Genomic DNA, 16,746 nt, shown 5'->3' on the forward strand with positions numbered 1-16,746 from the left:
CTCTCCCCTCCACAGCTGACACCAGGCTGATTCACTCGGCAATGTGAAACCGAAAAAGTCGAATTGTGTAGCCCTGGGCTCACAGACAGCAAGGGCTGGGAAGAGATTCGGAAAACTAGATGCTTGAAATGGTCACTGACTGCAAAGCTGCTACAGCCACAGTCCCCAGACCCTGTCCCAGGGCCCCCCGGGAGGGCTGCAGAAACCCAGAGGAACCCAGTGGCGTGTCTGACGTTTGAGGAAGACGTGGCCACAGCTATCAGACCCCTGCAAACACTACTCTTGTGATGTTGGGACCTGCTTACTTAATAAGCGCCTTCCCTAGTGGCTCAGCGGTGAAGAACCCGCCTGCCAGTTCAGGAGACGCAGAAGATGCGGGTTCAGTCCCTGGGTCGGGAAGATCCCCTGGGGAAGGAACCGGCAACCCACTCCAGTATTCTCGCCTGGGAAAATCCCATGGAAGGAGGAGCCTGGCGGGCTGCAATCCACAGGGTCACAAAGACTCGGACACAGCTTGTGGACTGGACGTGCACGCACCTAATAAACAGGACACGTATTCCTTTCACCCGGGGTCACTCTGAAGCAGTTACTGAAACCCTACGTGTGCCAGCTCAGCTGAGAATTTCCTGTCCTAGCACTGCAGATAGTGGGGGGAGTCATACATACAGTCATATATTTTGACTGTACGCCTGATCAGAACCATGCATATAAGACAGCACATTTAAGGAAACACAGATTCTAAATTTAACTTAGAAGTTGGGGGGCAACTATAACCTCAATGGGAAAAGAATTTGAACTTATGTGTATGTATAACTGAATCACTTTTGATGTACGCCTAACAGTGACACAGCATTGTTAATCAACTATATTCCAACATAAAGTTTAAAAATTCGCAGGTTTAAAAAAAGAAAATTGCAACTCCATGAGTCTTTCAGGAGGTCCTTTTTTTTTTTTTGTTACCTTCCTAGGCAGATCCATTCACCCAAACCGATTCAACCCTGAACCAAGGTTCCTGTTATTAATGTTATGTGTTCTGTTACATGATGGAGCGGAGTTTGGGGGAGAATGGATACGTGTATATGGATGGCTGAGTCTCTTTGCTGCTCACCTGAAACTGTCACCAGCACTGTTAACTGGCTATGCCCCAATACAAAATAAAAAGTTTATATTAAAAAAAAAAAAAAAAGAACTTTTCTTCAAGGTTTAAACATAAAAAACATAATGGATTAATTCTTAGCCATTTGAACTAATAACTGCTCTGATGCGTTCAAATCGCCTTGGAAACACACTGTTGAAAGACAAAATCTGGGCTGTGTGTGGTATGCACTGTCCTCATTTGAAACCAGTAAGTTTGCTAAAATAGTCAGACTTCATCAGGCAGTGTTAAGTAAGAACCCAGGGAAGGGAAAGACAGGGACTGTAAAATGTTTATGAAGCCTATTTCTGTAGGAACTCTGCAATGCAGACGCCCTTCTTTCCCCACATGTAGCATCTAAGTAGTAGTATTTAGAGAATTTTATTGACATCTTCAAGGGATTTTAGGAGCAAGGCAGTCCTCATAGTATCTCCTTTGGAAGAATATTCCTTCTACCCCAGGGTTAAAAATCTGCAGGGAGCCCAGGGCAGATTCCAGAGGCAGCAAAACCTGAGTTTCTCCCGGGTATCGCCGTCTCCATGGCTTGAGATGGGCAGGGGTTCCACGGTAGAGCCATTTCTTAGGCAGCTGTCTGGGGCAGGGGTGCAGAGTTGCCTTAACTCGCCTCCAAATGCTTTTAAGTAAAACATGATCCGCTTTGGAGTTAACATTTTTTTATTATATTTATTTATTTTAATTGGAGGCTACTTACATTACAATATTGTAGTGTTTTAGCCGTACGGTGTTAGCGTTGTATTTCCCCCTCGTATCTGTTGTTTTCCGTGCCTGCGTCGTGGGGTGTCACCTCACCCATGTAAACACCCGGGCGTCGGGTGGGTCTGTGTGGGACCCTCATCCCCGGCCTGGTGACGGGTGCCCCCGGGCCCCTCGGCACGCGCGCCCGCCGCTGTCTGTGGCTCAGGGACGCCGCCTGCCTCTCCACCAGCTGTCAGCAGAGGCAGCTTGAACCGCTCGCTTTGGCCAGCGAGACCTCTGTCGAGGCTGCTTCTCCTGCGGCGTCCGAGGTGCCCTCAGACCAGCCATCATCTTCCTCTTAGGAGTGGGACTTCTTAGAGGCGCTCAGAGGTGACGGTCCACCTCACGAGCAACGGAGTGAGTGTGTTACAAACGCAGCAGGCGGCGGGTTGAGCCTCTCGGCGTCGGCCCCATAAAACTGTTTCTGGCCGGTCTCTTCCTGACTTTTCTGCCGCTGGGTTATGCAGCTAGAAACGGGTCCACGTGCCACTCAAAGTGTCAGTAAGTTAGAGGTGATAGAGGGCTTTAGATTCCCCGGGGGCTGGGGCGGTGGTCGGGAAGCCCACTCTGACCCCAGGAACCTCACCCCTCCCCCTGCGGACCCACGCCCTAAAGGAGAGGTGAGTTTTTCGCAGGCTGTGACCCCAGCCCCTCCCACGCAAGGATGCACGAACGCTCCCAAAGGGCAGGCACGTCTGTCCTGCTTCATCTGCCGTTCCCTTTGAGGTGGATGACCTGACCCACCTGGGCTGTGACTCTGGAACACCCCCTGTGCATTCTGTTGACAGCGGCAGGTCCCACGCTCCTTCCAAGCCACGGAGACTGTGTGCAGGGAAGCGGGCAGGAATTCACTGTTGTTATCATTCGGCCGCTCAGCCGTGTCCGACTCTCTGCGACCCCATGGACTGCAGCACGCCAGGCTTCCCTGTGCATCACCAACTCCCGGAGTTTACTCAAACCCATATCCATCGTGTCAGTGATGCCATCCAACCATCTCATCCTCTGTCGTCCCCTTCTCCTCCCGCCTTCAGTCTTTCCCAGCATCAGGGTCCTTTCCAATGAGTTGGCTCTTTGCATCAGGTGGCCAAAGTACTGGAGCTGTGATCCGGTGTAGACATAGATTAAAAGGAGGAGTGGGAATGAGCCCCGGAATGAGATGGTTGCACTTGAGTTAAAATCATTTTACCGAGAAATGAACACTCGGCCACAGCCAGTTGAGCTCAGTTCCAACCACAGAGCCTGGCTGTGTTGTCTGATGCCTGGAGGAGAGACGCTCCCAGTGACTGCCGGAAATCTGAGAAGGGACTTGAAGCTTTGCCACCGGGAGGGTCCTGGTGTCTCTGACGTGGGGCCCTTGGCTCCCACAGCGCCCAGCGGAGGACTTCTGCCCACCCGCACCCCAAGGGGCGATGCCCTGGGACGAACACCAGGGCCCCGTCACGGGGTAGAGCTGCTACTGTTTGCCGACATTTTAATTAAGTAACTCACAGTCTCATTTCCATTTTAATCAACCTAATCCCTAGTCTAACAGTGCTGGCTTTGTAAATATTTCCCTTGTGCTGAATTTCGGGGTGTTTTTTTTGTTTGTTTGTTTGGTTTTTTAATGTTTGTGTGTGTGCCCAGTCACTCAGTCGTGTCCAACTCTCTGTGACCCCAAGGACTGTAGCCCGCCAGGCTCTTCAGTCCATGGGATTCTCCAGGCTGGAATACTGGAGTGGGGAGCCATTCTCTTCTTCAGGGGATCTTCCCAAGCCAGGGATCAAACCCAGGTCTCCCGCACTGTGGGAGATTCTTCCCTGTCTGAGCCACCAGGGAAGCCCTAGCTGCTGGTAAGCGTTGGCTGGAAGAATGTGCGTGAGGCCTCTCCATCCTTGCGGGCACAGAATCAGGTAACCCCCGTGTCTGAGGCGGACAGTCACTATACTCTAGGGGGTTTGTCATAATCGAGGGAGATGTCCTGCTTTTAATGTTTACCTACCTGTCTGCACCAGGTCCTAGCTGCGGCCGGCGGGATCTCTTTAGCTGTGACCTTCGAACTCTTAGCTGGGACATGTGCGGTCTAGTTCCCCGACCAGGGGTGGAAGCCGGGCCCCGGGCGTTGGGAGCGTGGGGTCTTAGCCACTGGACCACCAGGGACGTCTGCTTGCACTGAACTTGTCATACGACACTCCCAAGTGGGGACGGTGGGCCACAGTGTTGTATGGTGTGACCAGCCCTGCCGTCTCTTCTCTGCGAGTGCTTACGTTATGACAGTCGTCAGAAATTCAACCATTATGCATTCACTTCGTTGGATCCTAGACTTACTATTAAAATGCAGAGACCTCAGGGAAGGACTATTGGGGCTGCATTTGGGATGCTATAAAATTAGCTACAAATTCACCTGTGTACCCAACCCTCCTGGATCCCTCTAACAATTTTAAATGAACTTGAAAGAGAAAAGAAAAAAGTAAAATTCAGTCTGGGAAGAGGAGACAGGAGCAATTCCACCTTCATTTTATGTTGGGGTCTCGGGAGGTGGGCTTTGGTGCTATTATGTCTTTTCAACCCTCCTCAGGGCGCCCCTCGAAGCCAGATAATAACTCCAGTCTCCCACTGCGACTGGGGCTGGCCAGGGGATGAGCAGGTGGTGATAATAGTGACTATAAGAATGAAGGCAGACACTTCCCTGGCAGTCCAGTTCTTAAGACCCCAAGCTTCCATCGCAGGGGACACGGGTTTGATCCCTGGTCCGGGAACTAAGATCCCATGTGTCCCACAGCACCACCCCGAAATAAATAGATAAAATAATGAAGACATCCTGCCAATACCACGGGTTGGCGTCCAACTTTTAAATTTACAAAATATTTTCAAGTCCCCTGGTCCTCATCGTTACCTGAAGGGTTGGGGGACGGTGGTCTCAATTCACAAAGGTGGCTCAGAGAGTTAAGAAACTCAGCCAAAATGTGCAAACTGTAACCTGAGACTCAAAACCATCCAGAATGACTCTCAGCCCAGGTGTCTGTTCACCACACTTGGGACTGAACTTGTTCCTGCAAATGATTCCCAAACATCAGGGTCAAAGTTTTGACGCAGGGCAAGGGAGAAAATCAGACACTCCAGCGGGGAGAGAGAGAGTGGTGACCACACTGCCCTCCAGGCGGGTGCAGCCCCCTCGGAGGCCTCAGCCTCCACCCAGCCGTGACTCCAGACCCAGCGACAGGTGGTGGGGGCCAGGCCAGCGTGGGGTGGGAGGCACATTGGCCCCACAAACCCCCGCTGTGCCCAGCGCCCCACGGCCCTAGTCAACACCCCACTGGCCGTCCACACACCCTCACGACACACCCGAGCTGCTGCCCTCCTCATGTCTCCACGGCCTTTGATGGCCTTCTGCAGGGGAAGCCCGGGGTGTCTCCATGTCAGTGATGTGGGGCGCTGGTTGGTCCAGCACTGAGAACCCCCCCGGGACTCGCCGGCTCAGCCTGGAGCCTGTGATAGCCAGAGACGCGGGCGTCTGACCTTGTAAACCGAACCGAGAGAGTTGCCTGTGGATGGGACCCCTGCCCACCCCACGCGGCCCCCTCTCGGCTTCCTTGGGCTGGCCGGGAAGCACCCATGGAAGACAGGACAGATGAACGTGCATAACGCACCGTACAGACGCCCTGAGGCCAAGGAGAAGCGATCTAGGACCGCAAACACCCTCCCCAGAAAAGGTGGCTGTGGATCCGTGAGGGGGGGCGCGTGTCTCGTTTATTTTATGGGAGCAAAGCTGGTTGACAGTTGTGTTAGCTGCTTCTGTGGAGCAGTGTGATTCCGTTACACATGTGTATCCCTTCTTTTCTGTGTTCTTTTCCACCATGGTGCTGCCTGTTCCATTTTCATTATGTAGAGACTCTATAAGCAGTGACTCACTCCATCTTCATGGAAAGACTTTTCCCAGGGGGAGTTTTCACGGTTGTCCCTTCAAGCTTGTGGTTTCCATAAGGACGGAAGGACCCACGAGGGGACACAGGGTGTGCAGTCAAGGCCGGGGCCTCTGACAAGGTGGGGTTCTCTCTGGCCTAACTGGTGACTTTGGACACCGAGCCGGAGGGTAGCGATGATCCCCTGCCAGGGGTGCCAACCAAAGGGGTCAGGCTTCTGAGGAGCCCTCCTTGGCACTGAGGCAGAGTTAGCTTCTCAAGTCAGGTCGCTCCCTGAAGGACCTCCCACGGCGCCCTGGTCCTCACAGGACCGAGTCCGACTCCCATAGCAAACCTCCCAGGAACCTAGACCATCTGGCCCCAAGTTACCTTTGCAGCTTCGCCCTCAGCCACTTCCCGCCGCCGCCCCACCTGGCATCACAGCCCCGTGCCAGGACGCAGTGCCTTCCACCCCTGCCGTTCACAAGCCACACCTGGTCCCCTGCCGGGAAGGCTCCTGGCTTCCTTTTCAAGGCCAACTTCCATGGTCCCGTCATGCAGACAGAATCATCACATTCTCCCCCGAGTCTCCAAATGCACCTTTCTCCCTCCTGTTCGCTCTGTTCAGGGTGGGTCTGCTCCCCAGGGGCAGGTGCCATGAGTGGTTCATCTCGAACGATCCAGAACTTGGGTTGGTTTCCAAGTTCGTGGATGAGGCAGCCCTGGACCAGGTCCTCAGGTGAGGGGCCTCTTCAGCCTCCAGCCTTGCTTCTCAGAAACCAGTCTCCTTCCACCCACAAAGGGATCTGCTGCTTGGAGGTCCTGTCCTCTTTGCCACCCACCAGAACCAGCTCTCAGATCTCCTTGTCATTCTTTGCAAGAGGTTATATTCGGTTTATGCCTTTTCCATGCGTGTCTGCGTTTTAACAGTGATCACGGTCTGCAGTTGGAGCGTCGTGTGGCATCTGCTGACGGGTTGTGTGTGTGTGTGTCCACGGAGCCCACGAAAATAAATGCCGATATTTCTGTCTGTGTCCTTCATACGTTCCTTGAGTAGACCACACCCCCAAATGGTCGACATCCACTAAGCTAAAGGAATGAAGCTCTAGAGGAGAATTTTAAGGGGCTCTGTGAGGAGTTTTAAGGATGGAGTAACCCTGCAGTGAGGAATGCATGCGCCGCTCTGTTGCATAATGAAGACGCTGGCTGTCTCCTGAGAGGCTTCTCGTGCCCGGAGAACAGAGGCAGCCCCGGGCAGGCTGTGTGCCCCTTCGTGTGTTTGCTCTGCCTCTGCACCTTGTTTGCCAGAGTGGGCAGAGTCCTCTTCCGCCAGGCCCAGCAGCACCTCTGCCCAGTCCTCTGCCCACTGACCAACTCGCTGAAATTCTCTCCCCCGTGACGATGTCTCAGATACCTGAAGGCCGCTGTCTGACCTCCACGTGACTCCACCCTTTGCTAGGTCACCTTCAACATTTGCATCACTCCAGTCGTACTCCACGAGAAAGTGGAAATGTTAGTCGCTCAGTTGTGTCCAACTCTGCAACCCCATGGACTGTAGCCCACCAGGCTCTTCTGTCCATGGGATTCTCCAGGCAGGAATACTGGAGTGGGTTGCCATGTCCTCCTCCAGGGGATCTTCCCAACTCAGGTCTCCTGCATTGCAGGCAGATTGTTTACTGTCTGAGCTGCCAGGAACCCCATGCAACATAGTCTGGCCGCGGTCCCCGAGCCCACAGGAGAGGCGTGGACCCAGAGTCTTCCAAAGTCCCTAAATCTAATTTTTTTTTTTAACTTTAAACTTTTCATTTTGTATTGGGGTATTGCCAGTTAACAATGTTGTGATAGTTTCAGGTGAGCAGTGAAGGGACTCAGCCATACAAACACACGTATCCACTCTCCCCCAAACTCCCCTCCCCTCCAGGTTGCCACATGACATTGAGCAGAGTTCCCTGTGCTAGAGTAGGTCCTTGTTGGTCATCCATTTCAAATATAGCCGTGTGTACATGACCTTCTCAAAGTCCCTAACTCTCCCTTCCCCCTAGCAACCATAAGTTTGTTTTCTAAATCCATGAGTCTCCTTCTATTTTGTAAGTTCCTTTGTATCTTTTCTTTTTAGGTTCCACATAGAAGGGATGTCATATGTCCATAATAACCCCACTCTCTTTTCAGTTTCAGAGTTCCAGATGGCAACGTTCCATCATGTGTATTTTTAAAATATAAACGCATTTCATGTGTTTGAGAGGCGAAGGCCCACTTTTCCTTCCCTCCAAGGGGAATGTTTCGCCCCAGGGGCCCCTGGCCCCGGACAGGGAATGGTGAAGCGGGCAGAGGAAGTCCCGGCCCCCAGCCACTCTCAGCACTGCCTCCTGGCACACGGCTCACGTGGCTTGGATCTTCAGCTGCTTTTTGTCGGTGGCGTCCGCCTTCCCAGCCAGCTTGTAAAATGGCCTGTAAATTCCGTGAGGGCGCAGGGCCTCTGGGTTGAATGTGTTTGCATCCCCAGTGTTTATCCCTGGATTAAATACTCATGTCACATTAATCTCCGTGTCTTCTCATTTCTGCCTCTTAAATATCATGAGAGTCACTCCCCTATCAGCACCGTCACTGTCACCCACCAAGTTCCAGCTCCCTTCCTCTCTCCCCTAGACCTGCCCCGGCTTCCTGGCTGGCTTGCTTTCTCTCAGCAGCCACTGTGAAATTCTACAAACTCAGATAGCTTTGGATCACTTCCCTGCTTCAACCTGTGTGATTTGAGGGAACTTCCTAGTTTTTCTACACAAGGCTTGTTTCTTACAGACAGGCTCATGGACCTCAGGAGCACAAGGAGGAGAATAAAGCACTAAGTCCTTTGCTGGGGAGAGGCCTCTCATAAAGAAGAGTCTTCTGATACAGGGTCACCTCCACCAAGAAGCCTTCCCAGATTGCCCCCCCCCACCCCCCGCCCCAGTAAAAATGACTTCTTTCCTCGTGGCCCCTTCTGACCTAAAGAAGACACGTCAGGTGAAACCTGTCCACACATTGCATTGATGTAGAGCAGCTCTCTCCCTCTGGTAGATTAGAAGCCCCACATGGACAGGCTTAAGTACTGTCTTTGGACAAAGCCTGGGACAGCACCTGGACAGAGTTGGCCCTCCGTCAGGGCCAACTTTGGACTAACCAGCCAAACAAATGAATATCTCATGGGAAAGGAATGTTTGCGGTTCAGCGGCGGTTCACCAGGGACTAAGCTAAGACCATGCTCAGTTGGTGCTGAAACGCTGCGGCTGTCAAGGGGCCCTCAGCTCCGAGTGGCAGCTTGCAGACCCTCGCTGAGTCTCGCTGGAGGCCCCTCTTCCAGGGAGCAGTGGGCCTCTTCTGACGGTGGCCTCCAGGCTGCCTGCCGCCTCCAGGGCAGGGGCGGCGCGGTGGTCAGTTCTGCTCACATCGCTCCCGACCTCCTCCCTGCGCCCAGTCACCCGCCCCAGGGAGAAGCCCCGGGCTCTTTCCACTTTCCCACGAGTGAAACACTCGGCTTCCGTCCTCCTGATGCTCTTTGAACTTGGTTCCCTCCTTGGATGCCGTGGCCCCCAGGATGGCCCCGGAGGGGAGGTTTTGTGTGTCCCCCTCCGCACAGGGCGCGGGCTGAGACCCTCCCGGTGCCGGGGGCGACCCTGGAGCAGCCCTGGGGCGCCTGCCTGCTCAGAGCGCTTAGCCACCACCTAAAGCTCCAGAGCTCATTGCAGGAAAACAGCACCAAATAATATGAAATGCTAGAGTGCTGGAGGAATAGGAAGAGAAATACACCGTTAATGCTACGGGAGTATTAGCAGTGCGGTATAGTGTAGTCACACTAAAGTGCTATGGTAATAACAGGAATGTTATTTTTTATTGAAGCATAACTGATGTACAGTGTTGTGTTAGTTTCGGGTATATAGCAAAGGACAGGAATGCATTAGTGATGGGAAAATGCAAACAGCACAGCACAGTGCTTCCCTGGTGGCTCAGGTGAGAAAGAATCTGCCAGCCATGCAGGAGACCCGGGTTCGATCCTGGGTCAGGAAGTCCCCCTGGAGAAGGGATAGGCTGCCCGCTCGAGTATTCTAGGGCTTCCCCGGTGGCTCAGATGATAAAAGAGTCCTCCGGCAATGCAGGAGACCTGGGTTCAATCCCTGGGTGGGGAAGATCCCCTGAAGGGCATGGCAACCCACTCCAGTATTCTTGCCTGGGAAATCTCATAGACAGAGGACCCCGGCAGGCTAGAGTCCACGGGGTTGCAAAGAGTCAGACACTGAGTCAGTGCGCACAGACCGCACACACGTAGTATAGTGTAGTAATGCTGAAGTGCTCTAGTGATTGGAACAGGAGTGACTATTTTTTATTGGCGGATAATTGATTTACAGTGTTGTGTTAGGGTCAGGTATAGAGCAAAGAACAGAAATGTACTATTAGTGCTACAGTGGAAGGAAAACAGTACTAAGTAGCAAAATCAGGACTAAATTTCGTGGCAGGAACAGTATATTTTAAGCCTTAATAAGATGTCTTTCCTCTTCCGGGCTACTTTCTGCTTCACACACAATAACTTTCTACAGTTCTATGCTGTTCTATTGAAATTTTTTAAAGAGAGCTATTTTTAAAATGGTGGTATAGTGGGATGGGGAGGGAGGCGGGAGGGGGGATCGGGATGGGGAACACATGTAAATCCATGGCTGATTCATGTCAATGTATGGCAAAAAGCACTACAATATTGTAAAGTAAATTAGCCCCCAACTAATAAAAATAAATGGAAAAAAAATGTTGGTATAGCGAGAATATAACTGGGATTTTGTAGCTTCACCTTCAAGATGCTTAAAAGGACACAGAACTCTTCCGACACATCTGTATTAATGCTGTGTTTTGATATGGGTGTTATCAGCCGGGATCCCTTTGGTGGCACGGGGCAGAGATCTACCTGGACCCAGCCTGGGTGATGTCTGTCTTGCTCAGGAGGGTTGAGGGGGCGAGGAACACAGCCGGGCCTCCGGGAGACATGCAGGCAGGGGTTCGAGACCACAGTGATTTCTCGTCCCCGCAGTTTTCGGTGAATGTCATGCCCATCCTCTCTCTCACGTTCAGGCTGTTGCCTTGTGGCCCAGAGACATGGCCTCAGGCAGTCTGAGAGTTTTAGCTTCTGGTAAATTCTGCCACCAGAGGGACTTCCCTGGTGGTCCAGTGATTAAGAATCCTCCTGCCAACACAGAGTTGGAGTCCGATCCCTGTTCCGGGAAGATCCCCCGTGCCACCGGACAACTGAGCTGGCGAGCTGAGACCACAGAGCCAGCGCACCCAGAGCCTGTGCTCCTCAACGAGAGAAGCCCCCGGAACGAGAAAGCCCACCCTCCACAGCTGGGGATCGGCCCCCGCTCGCCGAAGCTAGAGAAAGCCCACCCAGCAAGGAAGGCCCAGCATGGCCAAAAATAAATAAATAGATATTTTAAAACTCCTGCCACCAACGATGGAATACACAACCTTCCCCCTTCCTCTCTCTTTCTCTTCCTGTCTCCAAACATTCCCCAGAAGCTAGGTGGGGCACTCCGGCTGGCCCAGCAGAGGCAAGATCTTCATCCTCCCTGGAACATTCAGGAGCCGCGTCCAGTTAGGACGTGGCTGTGTGTGCAGGGTGGGAGGCGGTTAAGGGTGGCTCCGTCTCTAGGACCGAGAGGTCTGGACAGTCGCTTCTAGAGGCGTGATCTGAGCTCAGGGGCTCTCAGAACCTGGTTCTCTGCCTCCCGGCACAGCTTGCAGCTGAAAGAGATGGAGCTCGGGCTTGTGGCTGGTGACCCTGAAGTGTCCATCAGGAGCAAGAGCGCATAGTGGATCCTCACTCTTGTACCAGACGCCAGTTCAGGGATCTCATTCCATGCCACATCAACGGTCATTTATTTAATTTTATTCGCTTATTCAGCCTGCGTTTCCTGAGTGTCTATTTTGTATCTTACACTCTGCGCATGTCAAATATAAAAATGACAAAGACGCAGTGCCTGCCACAAAGAGATTACAATCCAGCGGAAAGGGCAGCCTCAGACACATGTGGTGACCGAGGTGTGACCATCAAGGCGTGAATTCAGGGCCGCGGGATAGACGTGGAGACAGAGAAGGAATGCGTGCACGCGTGCTGTCATGTCCGATTCTGTGTGACCCCATGGACTGTGGTCCGCCAGGCTCCTCTGTCCATGGGATTCTCCAGGCAAGAAGACCAGAGCGGGTTGCCAGGCTGGCTCCTCCAGGGGATCTTCCCGACCCAGGGATCGAACCCACATCTCTCATGCCTTCTGGCAGGTGGGTTCTTCACCGCCAGCACCACCTGGGAAGCCCCGGAAGAGGAGCGGCGGAATATAAGCCCATGTTGCAGGCACAGGCCCCGTGCTCTTCTCAGGATATTCCCTCCCTCCTCCAACGACTCGTGTTTACCTGGCACTTTCACGCACATTCTGTTTACACTTTTCGAAATGCCAACCTTGCGGCGCAGGTAAATCCGGTATTCATCTCCTCATTTTGCACGTGAAGAAATCTCGATCACAGCGAGCCCGGGCCCTTGAACCCACGCCCCGCGCTTCCGCGCAGTGCCTGAGCCACCCTCTGCCGCTGGATACGGCAGCCCTTCCAGAAAAAGAGCTCCCACCCGGCTCTGACCCCGGCAGCACGCAGAAGGGCTCCGGCCCACGCGCAGCAGCCGACCGGGTCATCATCTGAGTTCCTCGGCGCTCCGCTCCGCCGGTACCTCTGGTCCCTGATCCTCCGCACCCCCGGGCGCGCTCGTGTGAGCCCACGTCCGCCTGCTGCCCTCGGACCTCACGGATCCGGCAGCGAGAAGAGGCCTCCGCACTAACCGAGGAACAGGCACGCCTAAGATGAGGCCATGGATCCCGCTCTCTAGAGCAGGCTGGCTAAGACTGCAGGGTGCCCCTGAATCACCTGTGGGTTTCGTCCAAATGCAGATTTCACGGAGTGGGTTTGACGTAGGACCCAAGTTTTGTATTTCTCGCAAACTCCCAGCGATGCTAAAACGTCCACCGGTCACACCTGGAGACGCAAGGATCCTGGTTGAAGATGCTAACACATCTGAGCCACTCTTGGGAAAAACAGCAAGTCCACTGAACCGGTGCTTCCTTAAAAACTTGAGATGGAAAATAGGCATGTGACCTTGAATAAAATATTACTATAAAGACATGTTTATAGAAGGAACCCTGAGTTGAAAGTTGAAAGGTTTTGTAAACTTACGTGTATGACGCAGCCCAGCCCTGCTTCACTTTCCTCCCTTCTGAGTTGAAAGTAACAAATCACCTCAAGCTAATTGATGCACGTGCTATTGTTTGGAACGAAGCCTTATGGAAAACGCAGGTTCTAACCTATGCTGTTTTTCTTGTCTTTTTCTCTCTAGGAGATGTCAGTGAAAAAAGGGGTGCAGAATGATCACTAACCCATGACCCCCAACACTATGACAGGTACCTGTTTTCTTTTCTTTCCTTTGTGTGCCTCCATTTTTGTTCCACCCAAAGAGACATACAGGCTTCCTGAAAGGCCAACCTAAGTCTTAGCAACAATTATGTCCAAGTCAACGAATGTTATTAAATGCAAATATATCCATACTCTAGTTTCTTTGGAGATTGTATAAATCTTTCACCTTTTACTGAAGATTTCCATGAAGGGTGAGGGGCAGGAAGAAAATCACCCAAATATATCCCGTGACTGCATCCCAATAAACATGCTTCCAGGTTTCTCAGAAGCTATGGGATGCAGCATCACTGGAAACATGATGAGAGGAAATGATAATTCCTGGTGAAAGCCTAGTTTTCCCCCTTCTCAGGGTCACCCTCTCACACCCAATATGTTTCCTTTCACATTCATTCAGGTCAGTATAAGAAGTGGCTCTATGTACTCAGTGACCGCTGAGTTCAGGCCTCCTCCTAAATGGAAGACCCAGCAGCAGAGTCAGGATGGACTATGGTCAGAGCACGAGAGGCAAAGTGAGCCAGAAACTCTTAGCAAGGGGCAGAGGAGAGAAAGAACGCCTCCCCACCCCTAGGAACAGAAGGTTGCAATAACACAGATTCTCTGTGCAACGCATAGAGCTGAGATTGCAAGCTCAGAGGCCCCAGCGGCCAGGCAGAAAACACCCATGCCTGAAACAGCTGGGTGTCGGGAAAAGCAAATACCCAGGACAGGAGAGCCAGGTTCTCTCCGAAGAGAAACCACTTCTCCACCCCAGACCATCACCAACAGCAGAGAGGGAGCCCAGGGAGTCCAGAGATTTCAAATTTTCAAGAAAAGCTGGAAATCCAGATTTAGACTGAAATAGCCCCATTTCTAAATATAAGCGGTTAACATATTAAAAAAAAAAATCAAGGATCCATGGGCCAGTTAAAATATGTCTGCTGACTGAACTCGGCCATGGGCTGTCAGTTTAAAACCACACCTTCCAGCCCAGCCCCAACTCTGGGACCCTCCTTTGGTTACCATGGCAGCAGGGCAGATCCCCACAGACCTCAGCCCTCTGCAAGCTTACAAGCTCACTAATGCCCATAGCGCACATCTCCATCATCATTCCCTGCCTCTGCTCATTTTTTCTTTTAAAGAAAATCAAAGCCTGCTTTTATTGATGCACCAACAGACTGACCGAGATTGGGAAGGGGTGGTTAGCAAAAAGAGCACTCGGGCACACCAGAGCAATTCACACCTGTAGGAAGTGAGTGCCTGGGAATCCCATGTCATCTTCCCAACTTAGTTCTCAGGAACAGGGACCAAAACACACCTAGCCCCACTTCTATGCCACCGGCATCTCTGCCACTGTAGCATGAAAAGCCATGGACGATACGTAAATAGGTTTGGCTGTGTCTCAATAAAACTTAATTTACAAAACAGGCAGCAGCCCAGCATTGGCCGAAGGACCTTCGTTTGCTGACTCCCGGTCTAGAAGTCAGGATAGTCTTTTCTTGAGCAGAATCCTCAGGCCGAGCCAGCTCATCTCCAGGACCAAGCTGGGAATCTGGGCTCAGCCTAGGATGGTTCTAGATTAAGCCAGCTTTCAGCCAGTCTGTGGATGCAGGATACTGTCCCTGCAGGCTTGGCTGGAACCCGTTACCTCCCTGTGGAGGAGGAAGTTTTTGCTTCCCAGCATTTGCTTCATGGCACAAAAACTAATGGCAGTTCTATTTTCAAAAGAAATCGGCTCCACACACACATATGCTCAGTCTATGCTAGTGGGCTCCGCAGAGAAAATCATTGCTTTAGACGCCCTGTTTGTGGATGAAATAAAAGTGTCCTTTTTCCTCTGTCTTTTCCTATGGTCTCGAGCTGCGTGTTTATTTTAAGAAATCTAAAAGGAGACCATAATAAAGCTGTAAGTCATCAGAACTAAGTGCTGGCTTTAGAAGCATAACTTAAAGGGCAAATATGCATATTTTCTGTCTGAAACACATAACGGGTACTATTGCTGTTATGCAATACAGGAAATCAATTAACCTTTATGAAAAGAAAACCAATTTTTAAATTGAACAGGAGTAAGAACATTGAATCTGTTTTGCTAAAACAGCAGACCAGCATTTTCAGATTGAAAAAAAAAAAAAAAGCCTTCAGCCACAGCACTTATGAAATTTCTGTGTTTTGCATTAACTCACATGGAGAAATGGTTTATTTTCTGGAGCTACTTAACATCAGCTGCAGAGGAGTCAGGTCTTGCTACAGTGTTCTCATTGCTCCGCCTTAACCTACTTAATATTAGGACCGCATGAAATCACCGAAAATACAGATTCGTAGAGGGAAGGAAGGAAGTGCCCTGATACCATATTTTATTGCAGTGGTTCCCTACCTTTTTGGCATCAGGGACTGGTTTCACTCAAGACAGTTTTTCCACAGAGCAGGGCGGGAGGAGGATGGTTTCAGGATGATTCAAGCACAGTAGCGTTCATGCTTTTATGATCCTATGCGTGCTGGGTGCTAAGTCACTTTCGTCGTGTCCAACTCTGCGGCCCCATGAACTGTAGACCACCAGGCTCCTCTGTCTGTGGGATTCTCCAGGCTCAAATACTGGAGTGGGTTGCCACGCCCTCCTCCAGGAGGTTCTCCCAACTCAGGGATCGAACCCACATCTCTTACGTCTCCTGCATTGGCAGGCAGGTTCTTTCCACTAGGCCCACCTGGGAGGGGCTGTGAGCCTATAGGAAATCATACATGATCCCGCATCGGATCGTGCTGAGCTGACAGGAGGCAGACCTCAGGCGGTAACACAAGCAGCTGTGAATACAGACGGAGCTCTGCTCGCTCCCGGCTCGCCTCCTGGTGCCTAACAGACCATGAGCCAGCACCGGCCCGTGGCCCAGGGCGTTGGGAACCCCCCGTTTTACTGGTCTGGTATTAAGCACAGCTTCCTAGGCAATCTGGGGGGACTCTGCTAACATTTATGTCATTGTAATGAGCTCCACTTTGCATAAAATCATGATTTGCACCATAGGAGAGTTGGTTCTAAGATATGAATGTCTGTAATTTTAAATACCCAAGTGAGAGGCTTTGAGCCTTGATGAGAAGGGAACTAAGAACTGGGACTCCTGGAAATGTGCCTGGAGAGGCAGAAACGGGGCTGTTGCATGTGCTCCGAGCTGGTTGAGGGAGTCAGGGTGGGACAGGAGGTCAGCCCGCGATGAAGCTGCCCCGTGACTCACGGGCCTCCCAGCGGATGGACCCATTCCTCTTCTGCATGGCCCCTTGTGCGTCTGGCTGACCCGCTGCAATCTTGGCCTTCTCCTTTCTCTCACTGGAGGAACCTATTCCATGTGTCCCAGCCCGAGGGGAGGAGGACGGGATGGGACAGACCAGAGCCCCCAGTCCTCGTCCCGGGCGTTCACAGTGAGATCCTCAGAGTGTTTGCACACTTGTTTTCGTGTGTGTTTGTTTTTTCAAGGAGGAGAACAAGCATATTTGTTGTTGGTGGTGGAGGGCATGGGGGGAGGATTCTTTGACCTCCCC

General features: G+C 51.9%; 1 protein-coding gene across 5 annotated transcripts in view; it reads left to right on the plus strand.

Annotated features, from left to right (window-relative positions):
* The window catches only part of THRB (thyroid hormone receptor beta), a 416,080-nt gene that overhangs the window by 288,472 nt on the left and 110,862 nt on the right, over positions 1-16,746 (plus strand). For all 5 annotated transcript variants that reach the window (XM_061134940.1, XM_061134937.1, XM_061134939.1 and 2 more), the window contains exon 3: positions 13,166-13,229. In XM_061134940.1, the coding sequence (XP_060990923.1) occupies positions 13,208-13,229 (22 nt within the window). In that variant the 5' untranslated portion in view covers positions 13,166-13,207. The remainder of the gene's footprint in view (positions 1-13,165; positions 13,230-16,746) is intronic.

The sequence above is a fragment of the Dama dama genome, chromosome 32 (assembly GCF_033118175.1).
Source record: "Dama dama isolate Ldn47 chromosome 32, ASM3311817v1, whole genome shotgun sequence".
Lineage (NCBI taxonomy): Eukaryota > Metazoa > Chordata > Mammalia > Artiodactyla > Cervidae > Dama > Dama dama.